The sequence below is a fragment of the Rissa tridactyla genome, chromosome 2, assembly GCF_028500815.1.
Source record: "Rissa tridactyla isolate bRisTri1 chromosome 2, bRisTri1.patW.cur.20221130, whole genome shotgun sequence".
NCBI lineage: Eukaryota > Metazoa > Chordata > Aves > Charadriiformes > Laridae > Rissa > Rissa tridactyla.
The window spans coordinates 165,940,062-165,960,425 of record NC_071467.1 but is presented as its reverse complement, the minus strand read 5'-3'; the positions used below and the strand labels follow the sequence as shown (position 1 = coordinate 165,960,425).

The window sequence follows — 20,364 nt, the reverse complement described above, 5'->3', positions numbered from 1 at the left end:
GTTCATCTCCATGCAGCTTATCGGAGCAAGACCTGTGTCTTTTCACCAGCGCACTCCAGGGCAGAGTCAGGCAAATGATTTGCTCATTTAAAGCAATGAAATAAAAAATTGCCATGGGGTCTGTTACATTTCTCAAAGAACTGGCTGGTCGATTGCTGAAAGCTCTCAGTCTTTTCTTCTGACAGATACTAAAGAAACTGAAAGGCCTTGCCTTGGAGACGGAAGCTGAACTGGAGAGACAGGACGAAGCTCTTGATTCCATCACTACCTCCGTAGATCGCGCGACGCTGAATATCGACAAGCAAAACCGCAGAATCAAGAAACTAACGTAGCGCCCGCATGAGACGGTGGGGATGGTGTCATGAGGAAGAGGAGGGTCGGAGAACTGAATTTCTCAAGACTGTTTCTTTAATAGATGCTTTGATTGCACGGGAGGTGTTTGCAATATTGTCTGGAATACGATGCTGCTGTTGTCGGGTTCCTGAGGGTTTTGAAAATGTTTCCAGACTTGGACGATGTTTGAAGGCTGGTTTAGGATTAAAAAGGCCAAGAATTTTAATTACGGTGAAAAAATGATAGTGGATTCTTTACTACAGAAAATCTGTAAATATGAAGGGATGTGATATAATCTGAATCAACTTTTACGTGCTTTTTTTATGTTGCTGCTTTGGAATTTTATTTTTTTTTTGTTGTTGCAACAAAGAAGTGAAGGAAAAACGAACAGCATATGAGACTACTTTATATGATTACAGCCTATTAATTCTCTCTCAAGGTCTTTCTTTAAAATACTTAATAGCCGAACTAAGGGCCAGATGTCCAACTGCAAGTCATTGAGGCATTTTTTTTTGGAAGTTAATGCTGAGGTGAGCAAATGATGGTGATAAAACCTTGTGTTCCCTGAGCAAATAGTTTTAATAGGTTTCAATCGTGGTTTCAATATACCCAGAAATTTTATAAGAGTAGTGAAGACTTAGTGGCCACAGCTGTCTGATGCCATGTCCTGGGAAATCAAGAGAAGAAGGTTAGTTAATGTGCATGTATCAGTACAGGCACCTACTTATTGAGCAGATTTTTGGGTTTTTGCTATTTGATAAATGTTTTGCTGACTTAAGTCACTTATAAAAAGTAAGTGTCAAAATTGAATACATGCTTCTACTTTCCAAAAAGGGACTGCTGATCTTCAGTGATCATCTGCATGTTTTTGTGTGGTTTCTTTTTCCTTTTTAAACTGCACACCTAGGGTAGGAGTTGATTTTTGGAGTGGAGAAAGCGATTTTCTTCACGGGCAAATTTATTCAGTTCTTGGAGTTTGCTGTTTGCATCCCTGTGCACACAGTGGATTTATATTTTGGGTAATTGTCTGACATGGGATGTGGCGTCTTCAAAGCATCAAGAACATAGTATTCACTAAGTGTGGTGCCTAAATGTTGGATCTGGGCTGCCACATCTCTGATGGATGTCTCTTGTCTCTTTGCTTCTCTGTCTTTCATATTCCAAGGATCTCCTATTGTTTGTCTCTGACTCTCTAAATAGGAATTTCATGAGTTGTGTGGAGCATCATGTGGTTTTTGTGTGTCTCCTCCAGATTCACAGGCCATGGGGCCTATGGTCGGAGCTGTAGGCATCTGTGTGGCATTTGATAGTCGTGGTACATGCACCTATGTATCTTTTATTTAATTTTTGTGGTTAGGTTTTGTGCTGGGAGTATGCTATAGACCACCCAACCAGGATGAGGAGACAGATGAAGTATTCTATAAGCGGCTGGCTGAAGCCTCGCAATCGCCAGCCCTTGTTCTGGTTGGGGACTTCAACCTGCCGGGTATCTGCTGGAAATATAGCACAGCAGAGAGCAGACAGGCTAGGAGGTTCCTTGAGTGCATGGAAGATAACTTCCTGACACAACTGGTAAGGTGAGCCTGCCAGGGGAAGTGCCTTGCTAGACCTACTGTTCACAAACAGAGAAGGACTACTGGGAGGTGTGGTGATCGGAGGCCATCTTGGGTTTAGTGATCATGAAATGGTCAAGTTTTCAATTCGTAGCGATGTAAGGAGGGGGGTTAGCAAAACCTGCACCTTGGACTTCCGGAGGGCGGCCTTTAGCCTGTTCAGGACACTGGTTGAGAGAGTCCCTTGGGAGATAGTCCTGAAGGGCAAAGGGGTCCAGGAGGGCTGGACGCTTTTCAAGAAGGAAATCTTAAAGGCCCAGGAGCAGGCTGTCCCCAGGTGTCGCAAGTCTAAAGGGCGGGGGAAATGGCCAGCCTGGATGAACAAGGAACTTCTGATGGAACTTAGGAATAAAAGGAGGGTTTACCACCTTTGGAAGAAGGGACAGGCAACTCAGGAGGAATACAGAGATCTTGTTAGGTTATACAAAGAGAAAATTAGGAAGAACATTGTAAGTGAAGATCAGGTTCGTGACCATCTGATGAACCTGAAAAGCGAACAAGTCCATGGGACCTGATTGGATACAGGTACTGAAGGAACCACAGGTCCTGCTAAACCGCTCTCTATTGTATTCCAAAAGTCACGGCAGTCTGGTGAGGTCCCCACTGACTGGAAAAGGGGAAACATAATCCCCATTTTCAAAAAGGGAAAGAAGGAGGAACCAGGGAACTATAGGCCAGTCAGTCTCACCTCCATGCCTGGTAAGATTATGGAGCAGATCCTCCTGGAGGCACAACTGAGGCAGAAAAATAACGAAGAGGTGATTGGGTACAATCAACACTGCTTCACCAAGGGCAATTCGTGCCTGACAAACCTGGTGGCCTTCTATGAGAAGGTCACAACATCAATAGACGAGGGAAGAGCAACTGACATCATTTACCTGGGCCCGAGCAAAGCCTTTGACACTGTCCCGCATCACATCCTGGTCTCCAAGCTGGTAAAATATGGGTTTGATGGCCTGACAATTCAGTGGATAAAGAACTGGCTTGACGGCCGCACCCAAAGAGTGGCTGTCAATGGGTCCATGTCCAAGTGGAGGCCAGTGACGAGTGGAGTCCCTCAAGGATCAGTACTGGGACTGGTCTTGTTTAACATCTTTGTCAGTGACATGGACAGTGGCATAGAGTGCACCCTCAGCAAGTTTGCTGATGACACCAAGCGGTGTGGGGCGGCTGACACACTGGAGGGAAGGGATGCCATCCAGAGGGACCTTGACAGGCTGGAGAGGTGGCCTCATGCCAACCTCATGAAGTTCAACAAGACCCAGTGCAAGGTCCTCCATCTGGGTTGGGGCAATCCCAAGCACCGATATAGGCTGGGCAGGGACTGGCTTGAGAGCAGCCCTGAAGAAAAGGACTTGGGGGTTCTGGTGGACGAGAGGCTCAACATGAGCCATCAGTGTGCGCTAGCAGCCCAGAAAGCCAATCATATCTTAGGCTGCATCAGGAGAAGCGTGGCCAGCAGGTCAAGGGAGGAGATTCTCCCCTTCTACTCCACTCTCGTGACACCCCACCTGGAGTACTGCATCCAGTTCTGGAGTCCCTACTACAAGAAAGCTATGGATGTCCTGGAATGTGTCCAGAGAAGGGCCACGAGAATGATCAGAGGGCTGGAGGACCTCTCCTATGAGGACAGACTGAGAGAGCTGGCGTTGTTCAGTCTGGAGAAAAGAAGGCTCCAAGGAGACCTTATAGTGGCCTACCAGTATCTTAAGGGGGCCTACAAGAAAGATGGTGAGGGACTTTTTAGGATGTTGGGTAGTGGTAGGACTAGAGGGAATGGATTAAAACTAGAGATGGGTTGGTTCAGACTGAACGTTAGGAAGAAGTTCTTCACCATGAGGGTGGTGAGACACTGGAACAGGTGACCCAGAGAGGTGGTGGAAGCCCCATCCCTGGAAGTTTTTAAGGCTAGGCTGGATGGGGCTCTGAGCAAACTCATCTAGTGGGAGGTGCCCCTGCCCATGGCAGGGGGGTTGGAACTAGGTGATCTTTAAGGTCCCTTGCAACCATAACAATTCTATGATTCTATGAAATGGTCTGAAGTTGCAGCAGGTGAGGTTTAGATTAGATATTAGGAAGAATTACTGTACTGCAAGAGTGGTCAGGCACTGGAACAGCCTGCCCAGAGAGGTGTTTGAGTCACCATCCCTAGAGGTATGTAAGAAACATATAGATTTGGCACTTCAGGGCATGCTCTAGTGGCAGAGATTTATGTGTTTTATGTGTGTGTGTGTATGGTTGGACTCAGTGATCTCAAAGGTTCTTTCCAACCATGAAGATTATATTCTGTGATTCTATTTGCACTAACTGGTGGTGAAGCATTTCAAGACTTCTTGTAGACCTGTATTTCTAAAATAAAAGGGAATACCATCAATTATCTAGTCGGTTTTGTTGAGTTTACAGTTGGCTCCATCAAGACTACAGGAGAGTGGGGACCTTTTCCCCTCCTAACTTACTTAATATTACATAGGAGAGGTTCCAGGTAATCCATATATCCATCGCCTGTGGCAGAGAACTCACATTTCATCAATTCCTACAGTTTACCAGCTATTTTAGTTCAAAAGTAGCTGTTGTAATGTGTCTTTTTTTTTTTTAAAGTGTTTTTATATTAAAAATTCTTCTTGTATTGCTTTCAAATACAACACTTTTGGTGCAATATTTTTAACTAGTGAAGCTTTGAACTGTTTATTCCATTGATAGCAGCTGTAAAATGTTTCCTGTTTCAGAGAAATTCAGCCCTACCTTTTAAAGAAAGACACAGTAAATCACGTAGAGGATGTTGTTTTCAAGATCTTACTCTACCTTGTTTTGTATTACTTCATATTAGTTTGTTAGTATTGGAGTAAAATGTACTTCTGCACTTCAAAGTCTTAATTTACAGTCCAAGTTGTTACTGGCATGCACTTTACCTACTTGCTGAATATGGTGATTATATATACATACACTATGTACTGTGAAATAAAATATTGTCTGGGGTTCTCTCGTTTGTTTCCGATACCCAAATCGTTGTCGTTTTACTGTGAAAGGAAGATACGTTTACACAACTAATTATTTCATGAATTTAAAAGGGTACTTTGCACAGAATGGTATGTTAACTGAACCTGGTGCTGACTGGGAACCAATCTCTGAACTGAATTCGTGCGAACCAGGATTGCCAAAAGTAACTACTAGTTACACGTCATTTAATTTAACATTTTTTGTGCCATATTTTTATTATTGTGGGTTTTAGCACAAGCTGTTGCATCTGATTCAGTATTTTGTGGTTTGTGTAGTCTGACATGTCCATGCTAAAGCAAAAAAAATAAATAAATTGTAATATTGTTTGTAAGAAGTGACCCGTTCTAGAGCTGTGCATTGGCTGAATTTCACGTGCCCAGAGGACTTTCAATCTGTAATTTCTTCTTATTAAATATCTTGGAATAGCGATCTTCTCTCTTGTATTTACTTGGCCGAGAAGTTGCAGTAAAAAATCCTCTATGCCATCCCCTCGTCATACTATGGAACAGAATTTAATGTCATGCTTAGAACCTCCCATGTTTCCTTCTACCTTCAACCCAAATGCCGTTGTTATCCAAATAGTGTCGCAGATCTGGACCGATGCTCCGTGGGGGACGATGCTACAGGTAACACCTGCCAAACAATATTCTTGTGCTCCATTCTTCGCTGACATTATCTACATGGGGCTGAGAGACATACTTTTAGGCTAACTTTTGCCTTTTAGATGCACAGTTTGTTAGTTCTTTGCAGGTCTTTTACTATAATGTGACAGGTGGGAGGCTTTAAGAGACATAAGAAAATAACCAATAAAAAAAAAATTCTAAGCTAAAAAAGAAAAAGGTTTTAATTGGGAAAGCTTTTCAGCTCCTGCAAAACAGAACTAGATTGTGCTGTATGGTATGGTAGGTGTGTGTCCGTGGCAGTGATGAGTGAGTCTGAAAGGGCTGGAGCTTAAATGTATTTCTGTATGGCAGTTTGAATGGAATGTCTCCTGTGGAACCAGTGAAACACTGGTAATAAACGTGGCACTTTGCAGTCCTCAGCCAAGTGTTGTAAGGAGCTTTTTTTTTCAGGCCGTTAATTAATTTAACCCAAGCCTCATAATAGCTGGCTGTGTTTCTGAAGCCAGTGCTTTGAAACCGCTGCTGTGCTCTTCACCGAAGGAAACGGAGCAAAGCTGCTTGTGAGTGTTTCAGCCCGCCTCTGAGAAGAGTGTTTGGGAGAGAAATTTGCTGTATTTATTTTTAATACTTTTTAATACGACAAACCATGGCAGCAGTATCCCTTCTTTCTGCTTGCTGTGCGTGTGAGCAATGTCAAACCTCAGCCTGGTGGAGGGAAAAATAATTTTGTAATGGTCCTAGTCATATGTTTAAGAGCTGGGCTTTGCAGAGTAAACAGCATTTGACTCACCTACCGCCCTGGGCTCATGGGTTTGCGACTTGCAGCTTGGCACCAGGCTCCTAATGGGGCAGCTTTGGGCTGTCCATCATGGACCTGGTGGGAAACATGCTGGCTCGGGCTTTGCCCACCAGTCACGCGCTTGCTCATCCCAGCCCAGCGAGCCCGAGCTGTTGCTGGTGAGGATTTTGCCTCCTCACGGTAATTACAGCTGTGTGCGAGCCAGGGCACGCCGAAGACAAAACAAGCCCCCTGGATTCAAGCTGCCCCCTGTTTGAAGTGGAAAAGTGTTTGCTTAATGGTGTAAAAGTCCAACTTGGCTTCTGTCATGTGGTTTAATTTTAAACCAGTGGCTTTTAACTCTTTTAGAGTTTGGCAGCAGAAGGGTTAACACCAAAATGAAGGAATTCAAGATTATGGCATTTTTTGATTGTTTCCTAAGAGGTTAATTAGATCCTGGATCATTCAGGCTGGGGGGGAATAAGAGGTGAAGAGAGCCAAGCGGATGATGGTATCAGAAACTATTGGCTTGTAGCAGGTGGTGCAACTTCACTATACCGGCCTGATGCAGCTCCTGGTATGTAGAATCATAGAATGGTTTAGATTGGAAGGGACCTTAAAGGCCATCTAGTTCCAACCCCCCTGCCCTGGGCAGGGACACCTCCCACTAGACCAGGTTGCTCAGAGCCCCATCCAGCCTGGCTTTGAACCCCTCCAGGGATGGGGCAGCCACAGCTTCTCTGGGCAATGTGTTCCGGCATCTCACTAAGACATGACTAAGCCACAAACTGCACTTAAGCCTTTGAAGCATAGGGTTGGGAGCAGGACCATCTTCTAACACTCGGTGAGGCTCATAAGGCTTTTCATCATTGTGTAGTGTTTATCGTAGGCTTGTAAAGTGCTTGCTGCTTCCCATTTTGCTTCTAGCTCAGACAACGAGCTTGTATTTCAGTTACGCTTGAGTGCAGAACATCTGCAAGGACTACTTTAGTTCTTTTGAGAAAGACAGACCTGCTCGGAAACGTTCTGATTTCTTCCATACTGCACGTGGTTTTTTGTGCGGCAGCGAATGTTGTTTACAGCCGTTAAGGACACAAAGAGAGACGGGAGAGGGTAATGGCAGGGATGCAGCAATGCCAAGGGCTCCCTTCCATGACGGCATCTCCATTCAGCCCTTCCTCTACTGCCAAGCTGCTCAATGCCGGAGGCTGGGAAAGGAATTTGTGTTCGATGAAATGGTTTCCAGGTCTTGAATTCTCCTTTAGGAAATGAACCTCTTGGGCTGGCCTCCATTCTTTTCCTTGTAAATTCTGCGTAAGAAGCAAACCACACCACAGGCTTGCACTTTTTTCCCTAATACACTGTATTAATCATGCGGATTTAACACAGGGTTTGGGCTGAGTTTTTGACTGGGCGTGGTGGATATGTAGCATGGTGAATACCGGAGGCTGTATCAGCTTTAAGTCATCTCACAGCATTCAGAAAGTTGTGTAAAAATCACTCCCTGCATTGTACAGAGGTGGTAACAGGTATAGAAATTGGTATGTACCACAGTAAGGCCTCAAAATTCATATTTGAAATAGACGGCATGACTTCTAGTATGACTGTTTTCCAAGCTTTTAGCTAAAACAATTCTGAACTGGAAATGATCATAGAATCATAGAATGGTTTGGGTTGGAAGGGACTTTAAAGATCATCTAGTTCCAGCCCCCCTGCCCTGGGAGGGCGACTTTTTGTGCAACTAGACCAGGTTGCTCCAAGCCCTGTCCAACCTGGCCTTGAACACCTCCAGGGATGGGGCATCCACAACTTCCCTGGGCAACCTGGGCCAGTGTCTCACCACCCTCACAGCAAAGAATTTCGTCCTGATATCTAATCTAAAACTTGCCTTTTTCAGTTTAAAACTATTGCCCTTTATTCTGTCTCTACACTCTCTGATCAAGCGTCCCTCCCCATCTCTCCTATAGGCCCCTTTAGGTACTGGAAGGCCTCTATAAGGTCTCCCTGGAGCCTTCTCTTCTCCAGGCTGAACAACCCCAACTCTCTCAGCCTGTCTTCACCCCTCTGATCATCTTCATGGCCCTCCTCTGGACTTGTTCCAACAGGTCTGTGTCGTTCCTGTGCTGAGATCTCCAAAGCTGGACACAGTACTCCAGGTGGGGTCTCACAAGAGCTAAGTAGAGGGGCAGAATCCCCTCCCTTGCCCTGCTGGCCATGCTTCTTTTGATGCAGCCCAGGATGTGGTTGGCTTTCTGGGCTGTGAGCACACGTTGCGGGCTCACGTTGAGCTTCTCATCCACCAACACCCTCAAGTCTTTCTCCTCAGGGATGCTCAGATGTTTTATAGGAAGAGAGAATCGAGGTATCAAAGTGTCATCAAGTGATGATGGATGCACCAAACCTCTTGGTCACCTTTTCTCCTGTCTGTGGTTTCAGAGGACTTGCAGGAATGAGAGGTTTCACATGAAGCTGCCTAACTCTGGTTGCTCTTGGCCAAGCCAGTATTTCCATCTCTCTCATTGGTAATCCTCCAGCGTATCAATGCCAACCAGAAGTGGAGCATCATCATCCTGGTCAGAAAACCCATATCCCACCCCATAGACCACAAGAACCGTTCTCCTTCTGTTCCTTGGTCGTGCTCGACTGACTTTAAATGTAATAGATCTCTTACTACTTGCTAATCAGCATGCTGTCTGAATGCAAGCTTTTCAGGAGACTGCATTTATAATGAATGTATCTCTACGCTTTCCTAACTGCGAGAAGTGATATTTTGAATTTTTTTTTTCCATACACATCAAGTGTTCAGCTTGACAACTGGATCCAGTTCAATTGTGAACTACTTGATAGGTTCCAGCCTTTTCCTGCTGCGCTGTGGCTGGAAATAAATGACAATCGGACCCCAGGTTTCATGCCACATTTTTCTGTCTAGTTTCCCCTTCTTCCTCCTGAAAGGAAAGAGACAGATCTTGCAGCCTGGTGGTAAAGCAAGGCAAGGAGCTCGCTGGGGGTGTTACGCTGTGAGCTCTCAACAGGTCACCTGCTCTCATCGTCCATTTTTATATTCTTACCCTGTGGTAAATGTTGTTTTTACATTTATGCCTCTTGATGAAGACTAAAACATTTGCATTTGATGGGATAAGCAAGGACGTACAACTACCTTGGAGCTGCATGTCAAAGAATCATAGAATGGTTTGGGTTGGAAGGGACTTTAAAGATCATCTACTTCCACCCCCCCTGCCCTGGGCAGGGACACCTCCCACTAGACCAGGTTGCTCAAAGCCCCGTCCAACCTGGCCTTGAACACCTCCAGGGATGAGGCAACCACAACAACACATTTGTAGAAATATTTTGTTTTATTTTATTTTATTTTATTTTATTTTTCTTTGTTTTATTTTTCTTTGTTTTATTTTGTTTTATTTTACGTTATTTTACATTGGTTTACGTTGTTTTACATTGTTTTACGTTGTTTTATGTTGTTTTATGTTACAGAAATGGAGCATTTCCATCTTGAAACCTAGAATGAAGCATTTTAGAAAGAGCAAACTGCTACATCCTCTGTGTGAGGCAGGGTGCGAAGTCAACCTGCTGTCTCCATAGCCCTCACTAAGTAATGGCACCGTCAAATGCTTCCATGCGTTTATTTATTGAATTTCTTTCTTTTTTGAGACACACACATATATAAAAGTGGGCCAAAATTTAATGTAAAAATTCCTCTTTTGCTTTCATTTCTTCAGCTGTTCAGGGCAACTCTTCTTATTTGGTGTAAAGGTGAATTTGCATTAAAGCACTTCAATTTAACTTGTTGCCACCTTTATCATTAAAGGCCAGGGTTTTTTTTAATGCTTTGGGGTCAAACCCTTCACACTGATTTACACGACCAGACCCTGGTTGTCTGATTTCATTGTAGGGAATTGCTCAGGATCTCAAAAACAAATACGAGTTCAAACAGATATTCAAATGAATGGATTAAAAAACCCAAAGCAACAAAATAAAATCAGTCTTTGACTGATGTGCCAGAGCCTGGACTGCCCTTTCCCAGATGATAAATTCTGGAAGATTGTGGAGTGCTCAGGTATTTTGTTCAGTGGGACTCACATCCTTATATAAGTACACCGAGATATTTGGTTTATGCATTCATAAAAATATAAATTAAAGCAGCATGCTGTTCGAATGAAAGCATAAAATGGATCAGCTCACAATACAGACTATTTTAGAAATAATCCTTAGCAAGAACAGACGTTTTAGAAGTTATTATCAGCAAGAGACTTCTACACCATCCAACTGTAAAATTTTTCAGGCTGTGCGAGTTACTGTGTTCTCAAATCTGTCAATTTTACCACAAATGTGTTGTGGTTGCCCAATGCCTGGAGGTGTTCCAGGCCAGGCTGGATGGGGCTTTGAGCAACCTGGTCTAGTGGAAAGTGTCCCTGCCCATGGCAGGGGGGTTGGAATGAGATGATCTTTAAAGTCCCTTCCAACCCAAACCATTCTATGATTTTATGATTCTAAATACCATGCAATTTAATTTTTCCCTTCAAACTTCAGCTCCCAAATTTTGGTCATTAAGTGAGAATCTGATTTTTTTGCAATTTTTGAGGTTGCGGAGAAGCTTTGGCTTCAGAAGACCATTACAAACTTTTCAAGACCAAAAAGGCAAGTTTTAGGCATTGATTTCTTTTAAAATTAGGATTTTTCTGCTACTTCTGTAACTCCAAGAGCTTCTCAAAGTTAGGAAGCTGATGGTCCTGTGCTCCTCCCATAATAAATTGATGGGGAGCACCTCCTCCAAAGAACTCGGAGCCTCCTTTAAAGCTTAGAGGACTTTTTACCTGTCTGAGGTTGGCTTTCTCCTTGCTCTTTGGGGTCACCCCTGACTATTGCAGCAGGAGGAGTTGTACTTGCCCTGTCCTTTAGTGGTGGAATCACCATCCCTGGAGGTATTTAAAAGACGGGTAGACGTGGTGCTGCGGGATCTGGTTTAGTGGTGGTTTTGGCAGCGTTAGGTCAATGATTGGACTTGATGATCTTAAAGGTCTCTTCCAACCTAAATGATTCTGTGATTCTATGAAGATCTCCCTGCTGAGGAGGACAGCGGTGATTTTAGGATTGGACTACAGGTGGGCACTTCAGAGCCAAGTCCCTGCTGCAGAGCATCTGTGCAATGAAATCCAGCTTTGTTCCACGTTGCACTTCGTTAACGTAAAAGCATGAAGTGCAATAGGTGACCCAGGAGCGTGTTACCACTGATCAGCAATTCCTCTCGCTTCAGCACAACACTTAATCAGGCATTTGAGTCCCAACGCGCTTTAGGCTTACCCTAAATCTTAAGCACATGTTTAAGTGTTTTGCTGACTGAGGGTGAGATTTAATAACAATGTCTGGCTTTTATATAGCACTTTCCATAAATGTCACATCATGGAGTTTTTAGAGCAAGTAAATGGGCTGGATGAGAAGACAGTGAGGTGGACTGAAAACTGGCTGAAAGGCCAGGCCCAGAAGGTGGTCATCAGTGGCACAAAATCTAGTAGAAGGCCAGTGACTAGCAGTGTACCCCATGGGTCAATACTGGGTCCAGTCCTATTTAAAATCTTCATTGATCGTCGAGATGCTGGGGCAGAGCGTACCCTCAGCAAGCCTGCAGATGACACCAAGCTGGCAGGAGTGGATGATACTCCAGAGAGTCATGTTGCCACACAGAGGGACCTCAATAGCCTGGAGGGTTGACAGGAACCTCATAGAATCATCTAATGGTTTGGGTTGGAAGGGACGTTAAAGATCATCTAGTTCCAAACCCCCTGCCATGGGCAGGGACACCTCCCACTAGACCAGGTTGCTCCAAGCCCCATCCAGCCTGATCTTGAACACTTCCATGGATGGGGCATCTACAGCTTTTCTTCAACAAGGAGAAGTGCAAAGTCCTCCCCCTGGGGAGGAACAACCCCAGGCACCAGGACATGCTGGGGGACGCCCAGCTGGAAAGCAGCTTGGCAGAAAAGGACCTGGGGGTCCTGGTGGACTCCAAGTTGAACATGAGCCAGCAATGTGCCCTTGTGGCAAAGAAGGTGAATGGTATCCTCAGCTGTGTTAGGCAAAGCATTGCCAGCAGGTCGAGGGAGTTGATCTTCTACTCAGTGCTGGTGAGGGCATAGCTGGACTGCTGTGTCCAGTTCTGGGCTCCTCGGTGCCAGAGACATGGACATACTGGAGAAAGTCCAGTAAGGGACTACAAAGATTTTGAAAGGACCGGGGAGATCTTACTAATATATATAAATACCTGAAGGGAGGGTGCAGAGGACAAAGCCAGGCTCTTTTTTAGAGGTGCCCAGTGAGAGGACCAGGGACAACGGGCATAAACTGAAAGACAGAAGGTTCCTTCTGAATATCAGGAAACAATTTTTCACTGTGGGGGTGACCAAGCACTTGGCACAGGTTGTCCAGGAAGGTTGTGGAGTCTCCATCCTTGGAGATACTCAAAAGCCATCTGGCCATGGTCCTGGGCAACTGGCTCTAGGTGGCTGTGCTGAGCAGGGGGCTTGAACCAGGTGACCTTCATTGGTCCCTTCCAACCTCAACCATTCTGTGATTCTGAGCAATATCAGTCAATGAATTCTAAATGGAAAACCGAGGTTGGGACGAGGTGGTACAATGGCTTGTGTAGCAGCATACAGCAGTGTTGTGGCCAGACCAAACATGAATTCCTTGCTTCCATCCCAGTGGATTAGTCACTATGCCAGGTGACTAACCTAAGTGTACAGGCGTGCTTACACGGTCCCCAGAGGTAGTTCAGCCCTGGACCCCCCTTCCTGCTGTCTGGGACTGGCTCAGGGACATGTGTGTAGTGCTCAGGACTAGAAATACACACCAAAATCTTGGTACCACTTGGTGCTGCTGCTCTCCCCGTTGCACGATACAGAGGCAGCAGCTGTGGCCAGAATTTGCCTGCCAACAAATCCTACCAGCCCTCGGGGCAGGATCCGAGGAAAAGATCCCAGGACCTTTTGTCTGCTTAATACCAGCCACCCAGTTTTTCTTCAAGGGCATTGGAGGCAGGGAGAAGCTACAAGACCAGCTGAGAAAGGATCACTTTTTCTTTGTGTTACCTATTCTGCTTGTTTGCTGCACAGATAACGCACGGGATGGCAACCTGCAGCCTGGGTAGTTTTTACAGTGATGCCACTGATCTTGAAGTCCCAGCTGAAGAGCACAACCAAAGGCACCATTGATGCTTTTTTTAACCTCTGATTACCTGATTGATTTTAGGAGTCTTTCTTGAACGCTTCCCTTTCACAGCCTCCATCATCCAGCAGAAACAGGCATGGGAACCTGAGATAGGGGCTCCTTTGGGTGCTCTACATCTGCATAAGAGATAGTCCAAGTTTGGGAATTAAATAGCAAAAACAAGGAGAAGAAAAAATAACAGGGCACGTGAAAGAAATTTGTGGGGGTGATCCAGCATGGCTGTGCAGAAGGACTCGTCTTGCAGAACCGCACTGTGCCCGAGTACACACTGCATCAGGCTGAGAGACACGAATTTGCTCTGCTTTCTTGATTATTTGCCTTCAGAAGGGCTTCGGGAGGACTTCAGAGATACAGGCTGTATTTCCAGCTTTGCTGGACAACCCGCAGCCAGTATTGTGTGCCTCAGTTTCCCCACACATCCCATGGAGCTAACGTCATTGACCTTCAGAATTGGCTTTAAGGCTTGTGGTTGACATGGGACATGATAAGATCTTGATATGATGATTTATTGTTGTATTTATGTTCTTAGCTTGCTGGTGCTATCCAAAGACTACATTAATCTCTTTTCTTTTGCATCAAGCTTTGCTTTCCCTATAGTGGATGAATTGCCCTGATAAGTGATTTTCTAGCCTGCTTCAACGTATCTGTAGGAATACAAACTGTTGCAGTTTTTGCTCAGGAAATGAAACCATTCCATCATTTTCCACACTAGCCGGGAAAGGCAAACTGGTCAGCTGGCCCAGCATCCCCAGGTGCCTCCTTGGCGCTGGCTGATGGCAGGGCCTGAAACAGCATCCACGCAGGCCACAGTGGAAAGCCATTTAATGAAGTTTACAGGGTCTTTTCAACAGACGGCTCAAGTGCTCGGCAGAAAATGAAGGGGTTTTGACTTTCTGCCCGTGGCAGGTGGAAGGAATTTGCACTCAGATGTTAGTAACAGATGCCATTCTCCCCTATGATTCTCTTTGCAAGCTCAGGAAGGTGTTTTCAGCTAATGTTTGGTATGTTGTCCCCTTGGGATTCCAGTTACTTTTATTATAATAGGATTTTAATTTTAGCTAGTAATATGAAATTATGCTGGTCTCCAGGTACATGAGAAAATAATTTCCACACCAGCTTTCTTCCATCACTTCATAACCGTGGGCTGCAGCTGGGCGGGATGGGGGGAGATGGGAGGCCAAGAGCATGGAGCCAGAGGTGAAAAAGTGCAAGAGGTGAAATGCCTGGCTGATGGTGCTTCAGCATCACTTTCTGAGACCTCCAGACGTATTCATTCATGCTCTTAGTAAAAGTGTTCGCTCTTCCTGCAAGCCTGAAGGGTTCTTACTGGGCCAGGTTCTGCAGAAAGGGCAACTGTCCTTGACATTGTGTATGACTGTGCCGTACACCTGAGTTCATCCCACCTCGCTGTATGCCACATATTTGAGGCATCTACATGATAGCTGTGGTCACGTTAGAGTTATTCCATAGTCAGCGGATAGAGATCAGCAGCTCCAGAGGACAATTCAGCCTTCCTTGTAGAGGGAAGACTTGCCCTCTGGTCACAGCTGTCTCTCCCCATTGACTACAGAAGAATAGAATCATAGAATCATAGAATCGTAGAATCATAGAATTTGTTGGGTTGGAAGGGACCTTTAAAGGTCATCTAGTCCAAACCCCCTGCAGTAAGCAGGGACATCTTTAACTAGATCAGATTGCTCAGAGCTTCATCAAGCCTGGCCTTGAATGTCTTCAGGGATGGGGCCTCCACCACCTCTCTGGGCAACATGTTCCAGTGTCTCACCAGCCTCACAGGAAAGAACTTCCTAATGTCTAATCTAAACCTCCCCTGCTCTAGTTTAAAATTATTGCCCCTCGTCCTATCACTACATGCCCTTGCAAACAGTCCCTCCCCATCTCCCCTGTAGGCCCCCTTCAGGTACTGGAAAGCCGCTATGAGGTCTCCCTGGAGCCTTCTCTTCTGCAGGCTGAACACCGCCAACTCTCCCAGCCTGACCTCACAGAAGAGGTGCTCCAACCCTCTGAGCATCTTTGTGGCCTCCTCTGGACCTGTTCCATGTCCTTCTTGTGCTGAGGGTTCCAGAGCTGGACACAGTAGTAGAGGTTGCCTACAGCCCTAAACCTAGATCTTAGATGAGATAACCAGACCCTGAACATCTAAATACTACAGAACCAGATTTTGGAACTAAAACGGAGGAGCTCAGCATCGCTGCAGAAAGGATAGATGGTGCAAATGTCCCCCAAAGGATGGAGATCTAGTCAAAGTTCAGTGCACTTGGCATTTCAAGGGCTTGGCCTCAAAGTCAAAAGGGAGCTCAGAATTCTGAAAAATTAATATTTCAGGCTGATGTAATACACTCAGACTAATTCCCAGCTATTATTGCAAACACAATATACATTTACACTCACTTTTAAATTTCTCACTCTTATTAAAAAAATAAAAACTATGGGTTTACAGAAATACTAAAACTACATCAAATGGGTTGAAGCTGGTCCTTACTATTGTTTACACTGGACAAAAAAATCACTTCTGATGCTTTGAATGAATCCAGCAAAGCTGCAAAGGATTGTATATGCTCAGATTGATCAGAATAAACGCTGTAATAGAGCAAGTCACAGAGTGACGGAGAGCTCAACAGGACATAAAACCAGACTGTTCAGTTATTTCAGTGTAACTAACGCATAATTATCCTGATCATTTGATTTTGTTCTCTCCTGACAGTCAAATGTGTGACCTGAAAATAAATGTACAACTGTGCTATCAGAACATTCATTATAAATGAGTTTCCAAAAAAAATCCAGAATGATTTTCCAAATATTGGGTGGCATTTGGGTTTTGGTACTCTTTTCAAAGACTTCATTCACCCAAAGTTGACCTGTTCAACAGTGATGAAACACAACTCTGTGTTTCTTGTAGTATTTTAAGAAGCACTTTCATAGTACTGGTTGGTTGAGGTTTTCTGTTAAGGAAAATAGATATATTTCAGTAACAATTTTCAGACTGGGGAATTTTAAATAAAAAACAGTCATTCAGGAAACATGTCCTGTGGTGTCATACTCCCAGTCTGTGTAATCCTAATTTCAAAGGTCCTAGATCTGTAGGTTCCAGTCCAAAATTATACTGTTTTTCTCCTGACCTTGGCTTTTTAAGATACTGGGAAGGGAAAGCAATGCATCCCCTTATTATGCTGCTTCATGGACACCTGCAGGTCTGTAGGCTTGTTTGGTTCTGTCTTCCAGACATTGCTGGGTGTTGAGGTTCTTCAGACATCATTTTGGAGGTCATGGAGTCGTCATATTCCAGAAAGGCAAATTTAGGAGTCAAAGACATATTTGCCCAGGATCTTCCAGGTAACCTGGACTAACTTCAAATCTATTGTATGTACTAAGATCTGTCTCCTCCCATCTTTTTAAATTTATTTTATTTTATTTTATTTTATTTTATTTCATTTCATTTTATTTTAAATTCCCAAAGCAAGAATGGGTACTGTCTCCCCCCGTGGCATTCTTTGAACGCCACTCCTATCAGCCACAGATCTCTGTGGCTGTGTTTGACCTGCATTCCTTATGCATCCCATGAATTTTGATATATTTAAAGTAACTTGGCTTGACGTGAGCTGGAACATGCATCTTAACCAGAATGTTTCAATCATCCTGCGGTTTGGAGCTGGCTGGTTTAATGTTATAACTGAGGGCGCAATATGGAATCCATTGAAAAGCCCATAATAATGTTGGAGCTAAACAGATGAGAATATCATTATATTTGTCTGAATGACCAAAAAAACAAAAATGCAAAATTTAATCTCACCTAATTCAGCTTGAATCAAGGGGAGGCCACTCCCCGAATAGTCTGGTGTCCAGTTCAGCCAGGGTGGTGGAGGTACTGGAGGAGGGTAGGCTGAATAGGTGGTGCCACCTTGGCAGATGGCACCAAGAGGTCCTGTGCTCCAACTGCCCTTCAACAGATGTAAGGTGGGGGTAAAGAAAGGAGCCTGGTCCAAAACGGGCCAACAGACAATGAAGCATTTTTCTTATCATGCCTCAATTATACAAGGATTTGAGCTCCTTCACACCATGTCCTACCATCCCTGTTTTCTCCCTGCAGTGGGTGCATTGCTCGCTGCTTCCACACGGAGCCGCCATCCCAAGTGGTCCCTGCTGAAGGTTGTTGCGTCCACATTGCAGCTCTGCTGCAAATCCACCCACTTTACTTCTGTTTGCTCCTTTAAACATATCATTTGACCCACCTGAAGCTACAAAATGCTTTGTACTTTGGCAGTTGGTTTGCTGTGACAGTCTCGGTGCTGTGCTGGATGGTTCTGTGCACACACCCCCCCCCTCAAATCTGCTTATCTGCAACCCAGCTGGTGTGTGTCTTGAGGCACAGTTTGGCAAGAGGGTTTAAGGGATTGCATCTGTCCTGCTTGTAAAATCAGTGGTCTTCCTCTCCCTCTGCAGCTCCCAACCACTGCTCTTTGCTTAGTTGTGGGAGGGAACTGACCCCACTGCAACCTTCGCCAAGAAAAATAAAACAAATTAAAAATTCTCTCCCATCCACATCAAGGATCTGACCCAGAGCATCCTGCAACCACCTGAGTGATAGTGCTGGCAAGGGGAAGCCGCTAGAATTAAGAGGGGAAAAGGGAAAGAAGCATCCCCATGGTCTTAGACCATTTAAACCATTGTGCAACCAGAGGTTTCACGTCCCACCTAATTTGGCAGTGGAGGGAATGGTCTGCTCCTTCCCACCCGCAGCCCCAGCCACATGGTCCCTCTCTCTCTCCCTTGTGCTGGACCTACTAATTGCACAGCCAAGAGGTGAATGCGACCGATGAACTGTTCTGATGTGAACTGCCTCGGTTTTCTGTCTGATCTGCCAGTTTCTCTGATTTACCATGTGGCTCCACGACTGCTGGAGTATCAAAACTGAGAGTATCAAAGCCACGTAACCGGAGAAGAAGGGAGATGGTCGCTGCTCACAGGAGCCATTTACACCAGATTCAGTGTAACATCAACCCACATCCCACGCTGCGGCCACAAGAACGGGAAATGTATATCAGCTGGCTCAGGCAGTGATGGAGCAAGGCAGCTTGACAGCACAGAGCTCACCATGGGCAGAAAAGTCAGACCATGAAGCTAAGGCTGGGGTTCCAGTTGCTACCAGTGGATCTCTCATGGCCAGGTGCCTGAGCAGTACGATGCTGATCCAGGTTATGAAATACCTATTGACCTGGGTTAGGTGGTTCCTAACCTGGGCCATTGCACCATTACATTAGCAATCAGCTGCGACCTACAGCCTGCTCTGCCTCTTGGCCCTTGGGTCACTTCTCCACTGCAAAGTGCCAGAAAAAAGGAAGAATGAGCCTGTGTAGAGTTAACCCACCCAAATATGTTTGATCCAGGCCAGTTCACTTGTATTGATTTGGTGCTTTGTGCCACGGGGCTGTGGTGGTTTAGAATCACCAGGGACGCTGCTGCCTTCCACCATCAAACCATGGCTCAGCGCATTAGCCTGTGTTTTATTGGGTGCTGCAGCAAGATCAATTATGCAGCTCATCAGTTCAAAGCTATCGGTGTAGCTTGGCACTCTGACTGTGCTTTTGGTGTCTTTTAGCAGATTTACATTTTTTTACATCATCTTGCACAGATGTTCCATGAAAAGAGTCTCCATGCTCTGCAGTTAGGACACTCCATTCCTAACCCATCTGGGGACATCCAGGACAATTCATCCATCCTGAACCCCACTCTCAACAACAGTCTTTCTCAAGGTCATTGTGATAACAAGCTGTGGGCTGGATGGGTCCTTTTGGAGAAGGGAGCATTTTGTGTTCAGCTTCCATAGTGCTTGCTGATGCCACAGCCTCTCCCTTGGGTTTGGGATTACCTGGATCATGAAATGGCTTCTGAAGCTCTTGGGAAAGATGATAGCTACAAGCAGCCACCATTTTACCCAACTCTGACGTGCTGATTCACGGTTTGTCCTTGGGAAAGACGGTGAACAGGAATAGCTGAACGAATCATGCTGGCAGTGTGAACTGCAGCAAAATACGCATTTCTGGAGATCCCTTGGGACTGGGAGGATGTTTCTTGGGAAAATGTGCAATGTACTCAACTGGCATACACACAGAAATTGCAATGCTTCTGCAAAGCATTTGGTCCACCATGCATGAGGTGTCCAGAGGTCCACGTCTTGGGAGCATGTCCTGTAGTAAAAGAAGAAGTAGACGGAGTATTGTGTCCAGGTTTGGAATCCTCGGTACCGGAAGGACATGAACCTGTTGGAACAGGTCCAGAGGAGGGCCATGAAGATAATCAGACAGATAGAACACCTCTCCTATGAAGACAGGCTGAGAGAGTTGGGGTTGTTCAGCCTGGAGAAGAGAAAGCTGCGGGGAGGTGTTATAGCAGCCTTTCAGTACCTAAAGGGGGCCTACAGGAGAGATGGGGAGGGACTCTTTATGAGGGAGTGCAGCGATAGGACAAGGGATAACGGTTTTATACTGAAAGAGGGGACATTTAGGTTAGATATTAGGAAGAAATTCTTTGCTGTGAGGGTGGTGAGGCACTGGCCCAGGTTGCCCAGAGAAGCTGTGGCTGCCCCATCCTTGGAGGTGTTCAAAGCCAGGCGGGACGGGGCTTTGAGCAACCTGGTCTAGTGGGAGGTGTCCCTGCCCAGGGCAGGGGGTTGGAAGTAGATGATCTTTGAGATCCCTTCCAATCCAAACCATTCTATGATTTTATGATTCTATGATTCTAAGAAAAGGTACAAACCAAGGTACCG

The 20,364-nt window shown here is 45.3% G+C and overlaps 1 protein-coding gene across 8 annotated transcripts in view; it reads left to right on the top strand.

The window, feature by feature from the left end:
• Positions 1 to 16,919, top strand: part of SNAP47 (synaptosome associated protein 47) — a 45,216-nt gene extending 28,297 nt beyond the window's left edge. For 5 of the 8 annotated variants that reach the window (XM_054191041.1, XM_054191043.1, XM_054191039.1 and 2 more), the window contains exon 5: positions 186 to 721. In XM_054191041.1, coding sequence (XP_054047016.1) covers positions 186 to 332 — 147 coding nt within the window. In that variant the 3' untranslated portion in view covers positions 333 to 721. Of the gene's footprint in view, positions 1 to 169; positions 722 to 16,823 lie in introns of those variants that run through there. The other 3 variants (XR_008464804.1, XR_008464805.1, XM_054191038.1) reach the window with 3 other exon arrangements.
• Positions 16,920 to 20,364: the final 3,445 nt, after the last annotated feature.